Source organism: Schistocerca gregaria, chromosome 9 (assembly GCF_023897955.1).
Source record: "Schistocerca gregaria isolate iqSchGreg1 chromosome 9, iqSchGreg1.2, whole genome shotgun sequence".
Classification (NCBI taxonomy): Eukaryota; Metazoa; Arthropoda; class Insecta; order Orthoptera; family Acrididae; genus Schistocerca; species Schistocerca gregaria.
The window spans coordinates 180,307,871-180,326,320 of NC_064928.1; the positions used below are offsets into that span (position 1 = coordinate 180,307,871).

General features: G+C 41.3%; 1 protein-coding gene across 1 annotated transcript in view; it reads left to right on the plus strand.

The window, feature by feature from the left end:
* The window catches only part of LOC126291972 (trypsin-3-like), an 80,984-nt gene that overhangs the window by 49,165 nt on the left and 13,369 nt on the right, over window positions 1-18,450 (plus strand). The window contains exon 3 of the mRNA XM_049985727.1: window positions 9,804-10,034. Coding sequence (XP_049841684.1) covers window positions 9,804-10,034 — 231 coding nt within the window. The remainder of the gene's footprint in view (window positions 1-9,803; window positions 10,035-18,450) is intronic.

Genomic DNA, 18,450 nt, shown 5'->3' on the forward strand with positions numbered 1-18,450 from the left:
CTATAAGGGAGAACATTCACTATGCAGTCATTTAAGCCCATATCAATACTCACGGACTGCCAGTGTTATGCAGAAATTACGAAGACAAAAATTCGACAAGTGGACTAACAGATGTATTTTGGGTGGTCTGCATCAGAGAAGCTAGACAAAATGACGTAGACATCCAGTTGGTGTGGATAAAAGGATATGAAATTTTCGATAACGAAATAGTCGATCACGTACCAGAGAGGATGATTGCTTAAGGATACAGGCAACTTTTTATATTATGTAAAAATCAATGTCTATTTCTTTCAGGCACTGTTTATAATGTACATGTTTTACAGATTTTTTGTTGATATCAGGTAATGCAGCACTCTTTCCAAACAAATTAGAAGTATTTTGAATATTTTTGAACCTCCTTAGAGTTATTTTTTAAAAAATAAAAAGAAACTCATTCATTCAGATTCAAATTGTTCAAATAGCTCTAAGCACTATGAAACTTAACATCTGAGATCATCAGTCCCCTAGACTTAGAACTACTTAAACCTAACTAACCTAAGGACATCACACACATCCATGTCCGAGGCACGATTCGAACCTGCGACCGTAGCAGCAGTGCAGTTCTGGACTGAAGCGCCTATAATTGCTCGGCCACAGCGGCCGGCAATTGATTCATTTTTTCCCAAAATGCTTCCTCAAATTGAGATACCATTTAATCCAATGTTATACATTTGAAGCAGACCAAACTTTTACCAGATATGCATGATATGATGACCGAGGTACTAGACCTATTTAATTCCAGCTATTATGTATATTACAAGGATAAAAAATTACATCTTACATTGTAATTTTTATAATCTTTTTCCTAATAAAAATGTTATTTTTTCTGTAATTTAGTTGATTCTGCAATAAAGCTTATGTCTACTACATAAGTATGGATTGTTGCAAGTTACAGAAAAAATTAGAGCAATGCTTTGTTAACTTCAGGAAATATTTGTACCTGATTTCTGAAAAATACAACTTGTGGGGAAATGTGAATGAAGGTATGAGTCCAATTAAACTGTGCCGCAGAACATTCCTGAAGCGTAGTCTTCATCCTCCAGCATTTCTCCATCTTCAAGCTTCCTGTTGGTATTCCTTTTAGCACTTCTTGCTTCGTTGGTAACTTGAAGAGAGAATCTTTCAGCTTCAGGCACCTGTTGTCTACCACACGCAGGCAGTTGATCTTCAATATTAGAGCCACATTTTATGCCTAAATTTCTCAGGGCTTCCAACCTTCCCATCACTCAATCATTGAAACAGATCATTGCATCTAGTGCACCAACGTTTAATGTATTTAGACCTACAAAAACATTCTTGGGTAATCTTTCCTATACGCAATGGTTGAAACTTTCATTTGTATTTTGAGTGCCCCCATGAAGACATTTCAGGGTCACTCAGGTCTCTGAAAATTGGTTTTATTTCATTCATAGCAGGCTCAGGAAGAGTATGCTTATGTTGGTATGTTTAACCACTTTCTTTTGCTTTTTAGTAACCACACCAAGAATCTGCTCCTTTAGGGCAAAGTCCGTGAACAGGGCGGCCATCTGTGGACAATGTATGAAAGTAGATGGCCCACATAGCTTTTGTCATTGCTGTAACATCATTCAGAAGTGCTGTTCATATAATGGCCAGTCCATAATAACTCTGAAGAAGGTTTATTTCATTTTCTGTCAATCTGCCAGACAGAGATTTTCCTTTCATTTCTCTTCATAGCTTCCTCAATCTAGCACCCATCCTCTTTTGCACATGTCCACAACACTCCAGTTTTGTTACCAAGGTACCACCATAAAAGTTGAACTCATTAAATTTATTGAAAGCTTTAGAGTTCTCAGCGCCTAGATACTTCATATATCTAACGTTATAAATTGGCATCGACCTCTGAAATATTTTTAGAGCTCCATCACACTCCACCAAACTGTAACCATCATAATTCTTAGAACACTGATGTTCAGTATGTCCTTCAGTGTTACCATGGCTGGTGTGGCAGTACTTATACAAGCACTCAACATCAACAACTTTTCCATTCTCCAGAGAAGTAGGACTTACAACACCATTCAAGGAACGATGTCCTCAACGTTGCCATGTCCCATCAAGTGCAACAGCAGTGACCCTGGTTCCATTAATATTTACAGTTTCTTCTACTGTACTTCCCATAGATGCCTTAGACACAACCGTCAAGGCACCTAAACGTATTTTTATGTACTTGCTGAACCTACTGCGAGGAGGAGGAAGGTCCGTCAAACCACAAAACGTTTGAGTAGCCTTTTCTTTTCCTTTTCCTATTGCACACATTGCGTACACTAACTTCAAATTCACATCATATGAATTATGCACTATGTTCGAAGTCATTTTTGAGGTAGATTTATTGCAGGATCTACACAGAACAACTAATTGTCACACTAAGCCCTTCTTGTTATTTCCAGACAGCCTACAGCATCACAATGTTTACATTTCGCCACTTCCTTTATCAAAGACGATAAGATGCCCACATCATAAAGCCACTACAAACAGCCTCATTGTTAACACAAAAATTTGAATCACCAGGAGGCGTGCCATGTGGGAGTTCCTTCCCTGAAGAACTGATACATAGGTTACTTTCAACAGTGTGGCTTCTTTGTTTGTGAACTAGTTACCATAGAATTTTCTGTTATTGAATTTCTTGATACGTGGCATAGTTCGTATTTATTGCATACTAAAGGATATGTACTTCCACAAATATATGTAGCACTTGGGCAACAAACATTCAGTAACACGTGAACAAACTGCTTCAGCAAAACAAAAGTAAATACTAGCAAAGATAATCATTTACAGACACTAGAAACCTGCACTGTTACCAACATATACAATGTATCATGTGTATATTCGCTGGAAACAGAAAGTTCACAGTTCTTTTCGAAATAATACTGGTTTCTGTAACAGAAATAAAGAGGGCATGGCGGCATACATGACTGTAACTTTAAAATTTGGTGTAAATAGGAATTTTTCATTTGAAACCCTATAATGTATACATCAGTGTAATCAGGAAAGACTATAGAATTTAATAATGTCATGAAAAATTTTCCACAATTTATAAGTAGCCTGTATCCTTAAGGGCAGTTCCATCTAACACCAGTTTCTCAAGCTAATATCAAACATACAATCAAGAAAGCTGCTTTGCATGACTGGAAGCTTCTCATGCACTGCAGTAACATTGAGGACAGGCACCAGGCAGCCATTCATCTCTGAGTCTAAGTGTAAGTAAATATCATGTGACATCTTCATTTGCTTGACAGTGGGACACCAATGTTACCCCGCACATTTAGGATACATCGAATAAAAGTTCTAGTTTCTGGAAATTGTTATCTAGATCAAACTGACAAGGCCAATTTGAATCGTGTAGTACTGGCATGAATTGAGTTCAAGGAAGTACGAGAAGGTCTGTATAGGAAACTGATTGCAAGGGGTGTTCCCCTCGTTACAACTGTTACCTCCTAACTCTGCTAATTCGTTGTTCATTAGTATAATTTCATAGCGAAATACTCAAAAGGAGCTGATTTACAAATTTGGATTTGATCCTATGAGTTCATATGGCTCAAGTAAACATATGGAGACAGCCTGGTTAGAATAATGCTCTGCATGTTTGTATATACCATAAGTTTTAAATTAAGAACTTGTATTTCTATATATGAGGACTCAAATTATTGTTTCTCTTTTGTTTAAATTAAGAACTTGTATGTGTATATGTAGGCATTAACTATCTTCATTAACATACTCCATATGAAATTGTTGTAAGAATAGATCTGCGTGTAATTTAATCTGCTTAGCATATTGTACTATCGACAAAGCTAAGTTCGCCCTTCCATTTTATTTTCACTCGAAATTTTATGGTAACTCTGTATAGTTATGACTGTTACTGCCTGTATGGCCTATGTTGCCTAAAGCCAAAATAAGTAAATACGTAAAAATAGTACCATCTTGTTTTATGTGTTTTTTACCAATCCTGTGGAGCACCTTCCCATTCCTTGCCTTAACAATCCACCTAATTTTCAACATCCTTCTAGAAGTATAACATCTCAAACGCTTCCATTCTTTTCTTTCCCAATATTGCCATAGTTTATGGTTCACTACCATGCAATACTGTGCTCTACATTTATATTCTAAGATATATCATCCTCAAATTGATACTAGTACTCATGTTTGAATCAGGAAAGTCCTCTTTGCCTCTGCTACTTTCCTTTTTATATTCTTTCTCCACCGATCACATGTTACTTTCCTTCCAAGGTAGCAGAATTCCTTCGCGTAAAAGTCTGTTAAGTGATTATTAGTTTTGATGTTAAAGTCACTAATTTCATTCTTCTAATCCTCATTACTTTTGTCTTTCTTTGGTTTACTCTCAAATCATGTTCTGTGTTATCAGACAGTTCCAGTCAACACATCCTCTAATTCTTCCCCATTTTCACTGAGTAGAGCAATATCATCGCGGAATCTTATCTTTACGATTCTTTCCTGCATGCTCCATTTTCCATTTTTATATTTCCTGCCAGCGCCATATCAGATTTTTACATTTCCTGCCTTCTGCCATATTGGATCTTTGTATTTCACACCACCACTAGCGACTGCCGTGTTGGCTAGCGGCAGAAAGTTGAACTGTGGATCGGGTAGTAGGTAGCCACACTACTAAAATTATCAAATGCTTTCTCTACGTCCGCAAATCTTGTAAACTTTGTTTGCGTTACTTAAACATTTCTAAGACGAGTCATAGCACCCTAGTTACGACTGTTGATATTTTTAAAAATATTGAGTATCCGATATATCGATACTTAAAAAATGTTGCTATCGGATCGAGATATTTCGAAGAATGTAGCGGTGTATCGACATATCGACAGAAGAAATATAGGCATACTGGCCTACAAATATATCGGCTGCACATTGTAAATATACTGTCGGTTTTAGAGCTATATATTTGACTATTGATTTATTATTAGAAGCTAGCTGTCTGCCTATCCCCCTTATAACAAGAATTGAAGGGAAAACGATGTACCTCCACGCTTTGTGATAACCACTATGCTAACAATGGTAAACGCATATAAGTGGGACAAAAAAAGTTATCTGATAGGTCCGTTGTTCGGTTTCGTCACATATCAGATTTGTCAAGAACACTTCATGTCGACTTCCCTGTTTTTTTTTCCATTTTTGCCTACGCGAGTGACCTTGCAGCTGTAGTGTCAAAATTGCACGTGAAGGTAAACGTTGCAGCTTCTGTTGGTAGCGATGAGAGTCGATTGCGCCAGCATTTCCCCTCACATGTCTCTGACCACCACAAAGGCCAATCTTGACATTTAGATTTTTGTTCATTTTTTCAGTAACTGTTTTTGAAGAATGCCTATGTGAAGAAATAGCACACTACTCGTGTTAAAATTGCTTTTTAATACAACTAGTGTGCTACTTCTCCACATTGCAAATCTTGTTATTCTACTGACACCACCACCGGCCAGTGCAGTTGGAGTTCTTCCTTTGAGCGATCTATACTTGCTTCACACAGTCAAAGAGAAAGACTAGACGTGATGAAAGCATAAAAAGTACAAGGGTAATCCCAAAAGTAAGGTCTCCTATTTTTTTTTTTTTATAATTACAGAACTCTGTTTGTGTGGCAGTTGGTCACACTGTTATCAAGAGTGCTTCACGTGCTGTGTGTAAACATGCGCACGTCGTACTGAGGCGCTCAGTCTTGGCTTGGCAGCCGTTGAGAATTGAGCTCCCGTTGGATGTTACGGGAAAGTGCGAATTGCGCGCAGTTATTCGGTTTTTGAACGCAAAGAGCACTGCGCCGATTGAAATCCATCGTCAATTGACGGAAGTGTGTGGTGAGTCGTGCATGGATGTCAAAAATGTTCATAAGTGGTGTAGAGAGTTTGCAACTGGTCGGACCGAAATTCACGACGAACAAAGGAGCTGGAGACCGTCAATTTCTGATGGGACAGTGTTGAAGGTTGAGCAAAGCATGCGTGAAGATCGGTGGATCAGCCTGGATGCTCTCTGCATGTTGGTTCCTGAGGTTTCCCGAAGCACTGCTCAGAGAATTTTAACGGAAACACCTGAAGGTGTGCGCCAGTTTGTGCCACGCATGCTGACTGAGGACCACATGCGGTAACGAGCTGATGCTTCCCGCGCATTTCTTCACCGCCTTGCAGCCTAACAGGACAACATTCTGGGCTCAATTGTCACGGGTGACGAAACCTGGGCATACCACTTTACACCTGAGACCAAGCAACAATCGATCGTGTGAAACCCAGCTCGCGCTATTCGTCCACGAGACTCACAGGGCCATAGACACGGGTTCCCAGGTAGATGCCGTGTTTCTTGACTTTCGCAAGGCGTTCGATACAGTTGCCCACAGTCATCTAATGAACAAGGTAAGATCATATGGACTATCAGACCAATTGTGTGATTGGATTGAAGAGTTCCTAGATAACAGAACGCAGGATGTTATTCTCAATGGAGAGAAGTCTTCCGAAGTAAGAGTGATTTCAGGTGTGCGTCAGGGGAGTGTCGTAGGACCGTTGCTGTTCACAATATACATAAATGACCTTGTGGATGACATCGGAAGTTCACTGAGGCTTTTTGCAGATGATACTGTGGTGTATCGAAAGGTTGTAACAATGGAAAATTGTACTGAAATGCAGGAGGATCTGCAGCGAATTGACGCATGGTGCAGGGAATGGCAATTGAATCTCAATGTAGACAAGTGTAATGTGTTCCGAATACACAGAAAGAAAGATCCTTTATCATTTATCTACAATATAGCAGGTCAGCAACTGGAAGCAGTTAATTCCATAAATTATCTGGGAGTAGGCATTAGGAGTGATTTAAAATGGAATTATCATATAAAGTTGATCGTCGGTAAAGCAGATGCCAGACTGAGATTCATTGGAAGAATTCTAAGGAAATGCAATCCGAAAACAAAGGAAGTAGGTTACAGTAAACTTGTTCGCCCACTGCTTCAATACTGCTTACTGGTGCGGGATCCGCACCAGATAGGGTTGATAGATGAGCTAGAGAAGATCCAACGGAGAGCAGCGCGCTTCGTTACTGGATCATTTAGTAATCGCGAAAATGGCACTCAGGAGCCCGGTACGAGCTTTTGTTGAAGTTTCGAGAACATGCCTTCACCGAGGAGTCAAGCAGTATATTGCTCTTCCCTATGTATATCTCGCTAAGAGACCATAACGATAAAATCAAAGAGATTAGAGCCCACACAGAGGCATATCGACAATGTTTCTTTCCACGAGCAATACGAGACTGGAATAGAAGGGAGAGCCGATAGAGGTACTCAAAGTACCCCTCACCACACACTATCAGGTGGCTTGCGGAGTATGGATGTAGATGTAGAATCACGTCAGTGGTGGCATCCTTCCTCGCCAAAACCGCGGAAATTCAAACAAACACAGTCTGTCGGTAAAGTCATGACAACCGTTTTTTGGGATCGGAAAGGGGTATTGTTGGTTGGCTTTATGCCCACTGGGACCACAATTAACGCACACAAGTACTGTGAGTCTCTGAAAAAACTCAAACGGGCAATTCAGAACTGGAGAAGAGGAATGTTGAGCAAGGGCGTACACATTCTCCTTAACAACGCTCGCCCACACATCGCTCGGCAAACCGTTGCTCTCCTGCAACAGTTTCAGTGGAACGTAATCACCCACCCACCCTATAGTCTTGACTTGGCGCCCAGTGACTATCACCTGTTTCCTAGGTTAAAAGAACATTTGGCTAGAAAGCGATTCAGCTCCGACGACGAGGTGAACGAAGAGTTTCATAACATTCTGAACAGCACGGTGGCGAGCTGGTATGACATGGGCATACAAAAACTGCCATAGCGTCTACAAAAATGCATAGACAGAAATGGTGATTATTTCGAAAAATAGCTAAATGTTCACGCTGTAAACTGATGTAAACCACTTTAGAAATAAACAGGTCTATATACTTATAAAAAAATAGGAGACCTTACTTTTGGGATTACTTCTCCACACAGCGAAAGTACAGTCATGTTCTATTACAATTTCAAAAGAGAAACATGTTAAATTTACCGAAAATTGTGAAAAATATAATATAAAATAAGAATTTCTCCACTCGATATTACCATTTTAATATTGATATGTCGATGTATTGTCGGTGGTAACACCGCCGATATACACTACTGGCCATTAAAATTGCTACACCACGAAGCTGACGTGCTACAGACGCGAAATTTAATCTACAGGAAGAAGATGCTGTGATATGCAAATGTTTAGGTTTTCACAGCATTCACACAAGGTTGGCGCCTCTGGCGACACCTACAACGTGCTGACATGAGGAAAGTTTCCAACCGATTTCTCATACACAAACAGCAGTTGACCGACGTTGCCTGGTGAAACGTTGTTGTGATGCCTCGTGTAAGGAGGAGAAATGCGTACCATCTCGTTTTCGACTTTGATAAAGGTCGGATTAGAGCCTATCGCGATTGCGGTTTATCGTATCGCGACATTACGGGCGTTGGTCGAAATTCAATAATTCTGACTGTTAGCAGAATATGGAATCGATGGGTTCAGGAGAGTAATACGGGATTCCGTGCTGGAATCCCAACGGCCTCGTATCACTAGCAGTCGAGATGACAGGCATCTTATCCGCATGGCTGTAACGGATCGTGCAGCCACGTCTCGATCCCTGAGTCAACAGATGGGGACTTTTGCAAGACATCAACCATCTGCACGAACAGTTCGACGACGTTTGCAGCAGCATGGACTATCAGCTCGGAGACCATGGATGCGGTTACCCTTGACGCTGCATCACAGGCAGTAGCGCCTGCAATGGTGTATTCAATGACGAACCTGGGTGCAGGAATGGCAAAACGTCATTTTTTTGGATGAATCCAGGCTCTGTTTACAGCATCATGATAGTCGCATTCGTGTTTGCCGACATCGCGGTGAACGCACATTGGAAGCGTGTATTCGTCATCGGCATATTGGCGTCTCACCCGGCGTGATGGTATGGGGTGCCATTGGTTACACGTCTCGATAGCCTCTTGTTCGCATTGACGGCACTTTGTACAGTGGACGTTTCATTTCGGATGTGTTACGACCCGTTGCTCTACCCTTCATTCGATCCCTGCCAAACCCTACATTCCAGTAGCATAATGCACGACCGCTTGTTGCAGGTCCTGTACGGGCATTTCTGGATACAGAAAATGTTCGATTGCTGCCCTGGCCGGCACATTCTCCAGATCTCTCACCAATTGAAAACGTCTGGTCAATGGTGCCCGAGCAACTGACTCGTCACAATACGCCAGTCACTACTGCTGATGAACTGTGGTACTGTGTTGAAGCTGCATGGGCAGTTGTACCTGTAGACGCCATCTAAGCTCTGTTTGACTCAATGCCCAGGAGCATCAAGGCCGTTATTACGGCCAGAGGTGGTTGTTCTGGGTACCGATTTCTCAGGATCTATGCACCCAAATTGCGTGAAAATGTAATCTCATGTCAGTTCTAGTATAATATATTTGTCCAATGAATACCCGTTTATCATCTGCATTTATACTTGGTGGAGAAATTTTAATGGCTAGTAGTGTATATCGATACTATTCAGATAACAGTTATCGATGTATCGGTATATCGATATTTGGTCTTCTGACTGCCTTGCATGTTCCTACATTTCTGGGAAACCTGTATTGGGCTTCCAGCAAGTAAAATTTGTTTTGTGAGCGCTCAGTCAGTACGTGCACAGGACGAATGTCGGCAGCAAACTCTGACTCCGGTTCCTCATTTCAGTTTCGGGAACACGTCGAAGCTGTGCCAAATCGCAGGCTTCGGCGAGCAGTTCTCCTGGGACGTACGGCACACGTTGCACTACGCCACCCTCGACATGACCGACAGCCTCGAGTGCAAGATCGACGCCGGAGCTTTCAACGCACCCGTCGGCGAGAACGTCTTCTGCACCAAAGACACCGAGGAGAACACCATGTGTGACGGTGACGCCGGCGGGCCCGTCATGTGCTACGGGTGAGCGAGATGCGTAGCTGGTGCAGAGTTAGCAGAAGAAGATCCCTGACAGCTGGCACCGCTGATGCCAGATTTCGAGCGCCAAGTGTAAATGGCTCCAGGTGACACAATGGTCGCTGCAACAACACTAAGATGTTGCCTCACAGACAGATACATAATCACGTTATGTGATCGGTTAAGCAAGGTGCACGAAGCAGCTGTGCTGATCTTACTGCAACTGTCAGGTAGATCCTTTTGCTGACTCCACCACCGCAAAGCGTGTTTCTTCGTCTCAACTGTCTATGAGCTCTCCGTGCAAACTGCTTCCCCCTTTCGTCAGTATTCCTTTGGTTTCTCAGTCACTCTGCTCCTGAGAAGTATTTTCAAGTTTCCAGAACGAGATTTTCACTCTGCAGCGGAGTGTGCGCTGATATGAAACTTTCTGGCAGATTAAAATTGTGTGCCGTACCGAGACTCGAACTGTGGATCTTTGCCTTTCGCAGGCAAGTGCTCTACCAACTGAGCTACCTAAGCACGTCTCACGGCCCATCCTCACAGCTTTACTTCTGCCAGTACCTAGTCTCCTACCTTCCAAACTTTACAGAAGTTCTCTCGCAAACCTTGCAGAACTATTATTTTCAAGTTCTTTTAACTTTTGATAATTTCCAAGAATGATTCCCTATCGAAATCACGGGGTCCAAATGTTACATATCGAACGTGTGATCGTAAATCGATCATGCAACTCTGGTGGCGGGTGTTATGAGTATGTTTACGGTGGTCGCTACAGCAACGACAATAGAAAAGCGTTACAAAAACACCTTACTCGTCATCGGTATTGTCATCATACGGAAGTCCATTACGGTAGTCTAATTGGATAATTTTGACGAATCGAACCATGTATTCTTCCTTCGAATAGTGATCGCCGAAAGAAAATAGATCGTAAACTTTATGCTGCAAATGGCACCGGCATTAATATTTACAGAGAGCGCCTATTATTACTCAGTTTGGTTTCAGATGGCTCTAAGCACTATGGGACTTAACATCTGAGGCCATCCGTCCCATAGACGTAGAACTACTTAAACCTGACTAACCTAAGGACATCACACACATCCATGCCCAAGGCAGGATACGAACCTGCGACCGTAGCACCAGCACGGTTCCGGTATGAAGCGCGAAGAACCGCTCAGTTACAGTGGCCGGCTTCAGCTTGGGTTTACGGCGCAAGTTCACATGGAATTTCGTAATTATAGATGTGCAGTCGCCGATCATCGGAGCCGACAACATTCACCATTATAATTTTTCAGTAGACCTCAAGAACAGACGACCCATTGACATGGTAACGTCAGCAGCATAATCTGGCACATTGATTAAAGTCTCCGGCATAGAAATAGTTCATGTAATGCCACCAGATCACAAATACGCTGCCATTCTAAACAAATTTCCCAACTTGTCCCAAGAAAACATAAATTTTGACGTTCCAGATGCCACTGTGTTTCGTTCGATTGTTACAGAAGGACATCCTGTAGAGGGGAAGGTACGACGACTACCACCAGATAAACTTAAAGCAGAGTTCCAACAGATGATTAGTGTGAAGATCTGCCAGCTGTCAAAGAACGCCTGGGCAAACCCCCTCCACTTAGTTCCCAAGAAAGACGGATCTTGGGAGGCCTTGTGGAGACCACAGTGTTCTCAACAAAATCACCAAGCCTGACAGGTAACGTTCAAGATTTTAACAGCCAGCTGCATGGAAAACAGATATTTTCAAAAATAGATATGGTCAAAGCTTATCATCACATACCTGTACACCCAGATGATGTACGTAAGACTGCAGAGATAACTCCATTTGGTTCGTTTGAGTTTTTGGGACTTCCGTGTGGACTCCGAAACGCAGCACAAACTTTTCAAAGTATACCGCCAATATCCTGAGAGACCTAGATTTCGTGTACTTATATAGATGACATTCTAGTGGTATCACAAGATGAAGAAGAGTACAAGAGGCATCTTCAATTTCTTTTCGAACGCCTCAGTAAATTCAACATCAGAATCAATCTGAACAAATGCATTTTCGGTTCAATAGAAGTACCTTTCCTGGGATATGTGGTAAGTTGGTTGGTTGGTTTGTGGGATTAAAGGGATATGTGGTAAGTGTAGAGGGAATTAGACCACTACCAGATCGAGTACAAACCATTGCCGACTATCCGCTACCTACAATAATAAAAGAACTGCACCGATTTCTTGGCCTCATTAATTTTTACCGAAGAGCACTACCAACTTCAGCCAGTAAACAAGCAGAGCTTTTGAACCTACTGCATGGGACGAAGAGAAATGATAACAGGAAAATTAATTGGACAGGAAATTTTTGACAAGCCTTTAATGACCTAAAAAATGGCTTGGCCAATTCAGCACTGCTGGCTCATCGATCTTCAAATTTACCTCTAATTTTAATGGTTGAGTGCTCAGGTTATGCTACTGGTGCACCTTTACAACAAATCAAAGACAATAATCTGCAACCATTAGCATTCTTCTCCAAGGAACTGACAAATGCACAGAAGAATTACTCAACCTATGACAGAGACTCATCACTGCCTACTCAGCAGTGAAACACTTTCAGTACATGCTTGAAGGACGAGCAGAAGCCCCTCACTTTCAAGTTCAAGTAACTTTCGGACAATGCTTTTCCACGTCAGATCTGACACCTTAGTTTCATCGGACATTTTGCCACAGACATACGTTACACTACGGGGAAAGAGAACCTCACAGCCAACGCTTGTTCACGAATTGCTTCAATCACTATACCTCCCACTGTTACCATGGAACAAATTGCAGAAAGCCAACGATGTGACGAAGACCTTGCACACATCAAAAGTACGACGTCCCTTGCACTTCAAACAATACTGTTGCCAAATGGTAGCTTCTTTGTGACATAGCTGGAGATATGATTCGCCCATATATACCTCAACAACTACGACAAGCAATTTTCAACTCGCTACACAATCTAGCTCACCCTGGTGTTCAAGCAACCATTAATTTGGTGAGAAAGCACTTCATTTGGCCATCACTAAAAAAAAAAAAAAAAAAGACGTGGAGGCCTGGACTTCAGCATGTATTCCTTGCCGACAAAGTAAAGGCTGATACACACCAACAGCGCAGTGGACCATTGTTCTCAAACAACAAGATTCAGTAACATTAATGTGGTCGTAGTTGGGCTCCTATCTCCTCCACAAGGATATCGCTATTTACTAACAATTATTGATCGTTTTTCCCGATGGCCAGAAGCAGTTCCATTAGCTGATATCACAGCAGAAGCAGTTTCATTTGCCATAGTCTCAACATGGATATCTCGTTTTGAGCACACAGGGTATTGTTCACATTAAAACTACAGCATATCATCGTGCAGCAAATGGAAAAATTGAATGATGGCATCGTCAGTTAACAACTGCTTTGAAAGCACAGATGAGTGATAACTGGGTTTCAGAGCTTCCTCTGGTCCTTTCAGGGCTTCGCTCCTACATAATCCCGCAAGTGAATACTTCACCAGTGGAAATGACTTACGGTTCAGCAATTAGCTCACCAGGAGCATTTCTCAATGAACAGAAGATAGTAACTGACATCCCACCCTTCGTCTTCAAATTGAAGGAACCAACGAGGAGCCTAAGACCGATTCCAACAGAACGTCACCACCACAAGAAGATCTTTATTCATCCACAACTGATGACAAGCAAGTTTGCTTTCATTCGAGATGATGCTGTCAGAACACCACTTCAGCCAACATATGATGGGCCATATCTAGTCCTGTCTCACAATGACAAGCACTTCAAGGTGAAGATGCCAACAGGAAAACAAACTATTAGCACTGACCAATTGCTCCCTTCTGACAGACTATTCATCGAACAACATGGAAGACACAGCAGGAGACACCACTTTGGATATTCCATCACATTCCATTCCAAAGACGGTCAGCCTTCAGAAGATGACAGACAGCAATCACACCAGTGCACCTTCACCATCGATCACCAGAACAGATCGACAGATCACCTCCCCTCGAAAATGTATGGACGCTGTCACTGTGGAGGGAGTGTGTGTATATCTCTGAACTTTCTTTACATTCTTATTACTTAATAACTGTATCGTCTCTGATTTTGTTCACATCTAAAATGTTTTCAATGTTCATTAAACGTATAAATACATCACTTCTTGTCTCTTATGAACCTTCTACCATAAACCATTGGTTCATTAATATTATAGTCATAGAATACTACAATTTTCATTTTGTGAAGAGCACAATTTTACATTTCCGAACATTTAAAGCAAGTCGCCAATCTGTGCCCCACTTTGAAATCTTATCAAGATATGACTGAATATTTATGCAGCTTCTTTCAGACAGTGCTTAATTATACATAACTGCATCATATACTCAAAATTTGAGGTTACAATTAACATTGTCCACAAAGTCTTTAATGTACAACATGAACAGCAATTGTCCTAACACATGTCTCTGAGACACACCCAAAGTTACTTCTACATGTGATGATGACTCTCCATCCAAGATAACATGCTGTGTCCTCCCTACCAAAAAGTCCTTAATCCAGTCACAAATTTTATTTGATACCCTGCATGATCAAACTTTTGGCGTTAAATGCAGGTATGTTACTGAGTCAAATGCTTTTCAGAAATCAGGAAATACTGCATCCACATAACTACCTTGATCCAAAGCATCACCATTCACAATCTGTCGGTGGCACACAAAACAAACGTCAGATTTATGCTCTACTGATTGAACAGATACCTGTAAACAAACAGAATTACACAGAGGAGCTAAACACAATAAAACAGATAGCGAGGAAAATGATTACAAGCCCCATACGACAGGGAAATTACGCCAAGAAAAAAAACGGATGCACAATGAACACACGAAACCTTACACAACACAGACCAATACAACATACAAACAATGACCACATGCAGAACACAACAGTACAACAACACACACACTAAACAAAATGGAGCATACTTACCTACAATAATAAAACTGTCCACAGAATAGGCTACGTATTGAAGAAACAGGGACATCGAATAGGGTATAGGACAGGCAACACAACGTAGAAAAAACTCATAAACAGAAGGCAACAACAGACAAAATTCAACAGATCAGGAATATACGAATTCACACGCAACACTTGCCCTTCAGTATGCATAGGGCAAACACGCAGGAACTTTAAAACAAAATACTCAGAACAACTAAGCACTCTAAAAAGTAACAGCACCAATAGCACATTTGCTGACCGCCTAATAGCCCATAACCCCCATCCAACTACAACAGAAACAGATTTAAAAATACAGAAATCCAACCACAGCATATACTACAAACTGACAATAGAAGAGAACTCCTACTCACATAAGACAATAGCAGAAGGCAAACAGATTTTAAATGAAAACACTACACTCCATAAAGACACGTTCTTTAACACATTAGAGGAACTGTATAGGAAAGACAACACAAACAGCTAAAGGAACTTACACACACAGAGAAAGAGAGAGGAAAAATAAACAAAATTCCAATTCTGCGGCAAATTCTCTCGGGAACAAATGAAGGACGACGGGATTACGAAACACAACAACAAAGTGCTCACTGCGTTTAGCAAAGTAAAAAGGCATTTATAAAAAGCGAAAGTACACTAATACGTGTGTGCAGTGCCTTCAGAAAGCAAAACGTTGGTAATAACAAATATATACGCAAATTATTTTGAAATGCTAGAATCATGTTTTTTAAAAATCAAAGAATATGTAACTCGCCGATGGAATTCACATTCACGTAGTTTGGTCTCCAGATGACAAGCTATCAGTGTAGGATACCATACAGTTGGCCCTGCAAAATCATGTAATGTAAAATCACGGTAAGAGCAAAACGAACAAAAACTTTCTTCAGGTCTCACTTTGTTAAATCAGTTACAACCTAAAATATGTTCACTTTTTATAGTTTTCGATAAGCAAAATCCATTAATGATGGCACAGAGGAGCTGAAACATGTTTGGGTAAAAAGAAAAAAAATGTGTTTCCAAAAAGGTGTAACATATATCCTATAATTGATCCAAAGCTTTCAGTACGTCATGAGAGAAAAGTGCGAGTTGGGTTTCGCGTGATCAGTGTTCTTGGAATCCATGCTGGTTGGCGTTCAAGAGGTCTTTCTATTTGAGATACACCATTATTTTTGTAGGCAGAATACACTCTAAGATTCTGCAACAGATGGATGTCAAGGATATTGGATGGTATTTTTGTGGATCATTTCCACTACCATTCTTATAGCTGTGCATTCTTGCAACTAATGAGTATGGTTTTTGTCTGAAGGATCTACGGTAGATTATAACTGTAAGTGAGACTAACTTGAACGAAAATTCTTTATAGAACCTGGTAGGAATTCCATCGCACCCAGAGCTTTGTTCAGCTTTAGTGATTTCAGCTATTTCTCAACCACAGGTACAACCGTGAAAGCTAAATCTACATCTTCATCAATTTATTTTTGAGTGCCCACAATAGCCGAAAACTAATGACTAGGTGACCTTGGTTATTGTACCCCTCCACCATTTTCCACAACTAAAAAACCTTGTAGTTCTGTCAGTCCCTTCAAATCCTTGAATGTCTCACACTCTGACTTGCTGCCCACATCGTCTCATCTTCCCTCCCATAGATCATTTACTGTCTCATAAAATTTCCACCTCTTCTCACTCACAATGAACACCTCCAAGAAATCTACAAGATCTACAAACCCGACTTCTGTAAATCTATTGTCTCCCCTCAAATTTCCATTACTATCTCTGCAGCCACGCCTATACTGACACATTCCACCATTCCTACCCCAACACACCCTCCGTATCCACTCCCATCGAATTTTGAACTGTCTCCTCTCCCATACAATGAAATCCACACCCCTGGAATGGAAACACAGTTGGTCAGTTGGGTAATTCCACCAACTGTAATACCAGCCCACCAAGGTTGCCCTCTTTTCGTCTTCCCTCCTCATCTTCCCTTTCCCTCCCCATCTTTCCCTTCCCTTTCCCCTTCCCTCCCATCTTTTCCTTCCACTTTCTCCCCTTCGTATTATGGCCATACTCACACCCCAAACTACTCTCCTTTCTCTTCTTCCCATCATCAACTCCAGCATCTTCTCTGGAGATATTGTGTGTGTGTACTGTGTATTAAACCAGGGACCTATAAAAGACAGAGAGGCTTTATCCCGCTGTAGCCCTCAGTGGTTCACAATACCACAACAGGCCACATCAGTGCATCCTCCCCACCGCTGCCCCACAGGGGTTATTGTGTGGTTCGGCCTCAGTGGTCTCCTCCCCCCCCCCCCCCCCTCCCTCCACGGGAACATATCCTCATACTAGACGAGTGCAACCCCAAATGTGTGGTAGAGTAATTATGGTGTATGCATACATGGAGACAGTGTTTGTTCAGCAATTGTCAACATGGTGTAACTGAGGCAGATAAGGGGAACCAGTCCACATTCGCCAAGGTAGATGGAAAGTCGCTTTAAAAACCATGCACAGGCTGGCCGACACACCAGACCCCAACACTAATCTGCCAGCTGGATTCGTGCCGGGGACCGGCACGCCATCTCATTTGGGAAGCAGTGCATCAGACTGCACAGCTAGCCGGACGGGCTCTGGAGGTATTACTCTTCAGTCCTCCATCCTTAAAATGTACCTTTTGCTCATCCAACAGTAGACTATTTTTGCCAGGAAAGGTCTTCATCTTTTACTGAAAGAACAGTGCTTCATTTATTCTTATTGTTTCAATTTTACCTCTTTGCTTCCTTGTTGTAATATAAAAATCGAAGAAAATTGCGTTTCTTTCATATATAACCGTTATTAAATTCATCGTTTACAAACTATAAAATTATTTGCAAAGATTCCATCGTTTTTCGTTTCATAAATTGAAACTCCTTTTGCTTGTTGCATTCTATATTTATTTATGTTCCAGACACGTTTTTATGCTATCTTATTTCCGGAAAGCTAGCTGCGAAATTTGGAAATTGATATATTTGTAAAAATATAAACGATTCTCCAAAAACTGGTTTTACGAGTCATAGCAAACCCACCCCACTTGGACTTGCACGTTTCGACAAAATGAATTGTGGGTCGACACAGAGCAACAAAAATTGGTTTACTATGCCACGACAGTAATACAGGGTGTACCAGAAAGGTATGACAAAACTATTCAGAAACATTCCACACATGCAGTGGAAGAAAAGATGTTACGTGGACATGGATCTGGAAACGCTTTATTTCCATCTTAGAGCTCATTTTCTACAACACTTGGCTGACAGAAGCAAGTCGAGCAGCTGCCATGTTGATTTAAGTGTTTGCAAAGCTATTGGTGGTTTTCATATTTATACTTGTGTATTACAAAAATATGCTGTTTCAGTGATATGCCCTTT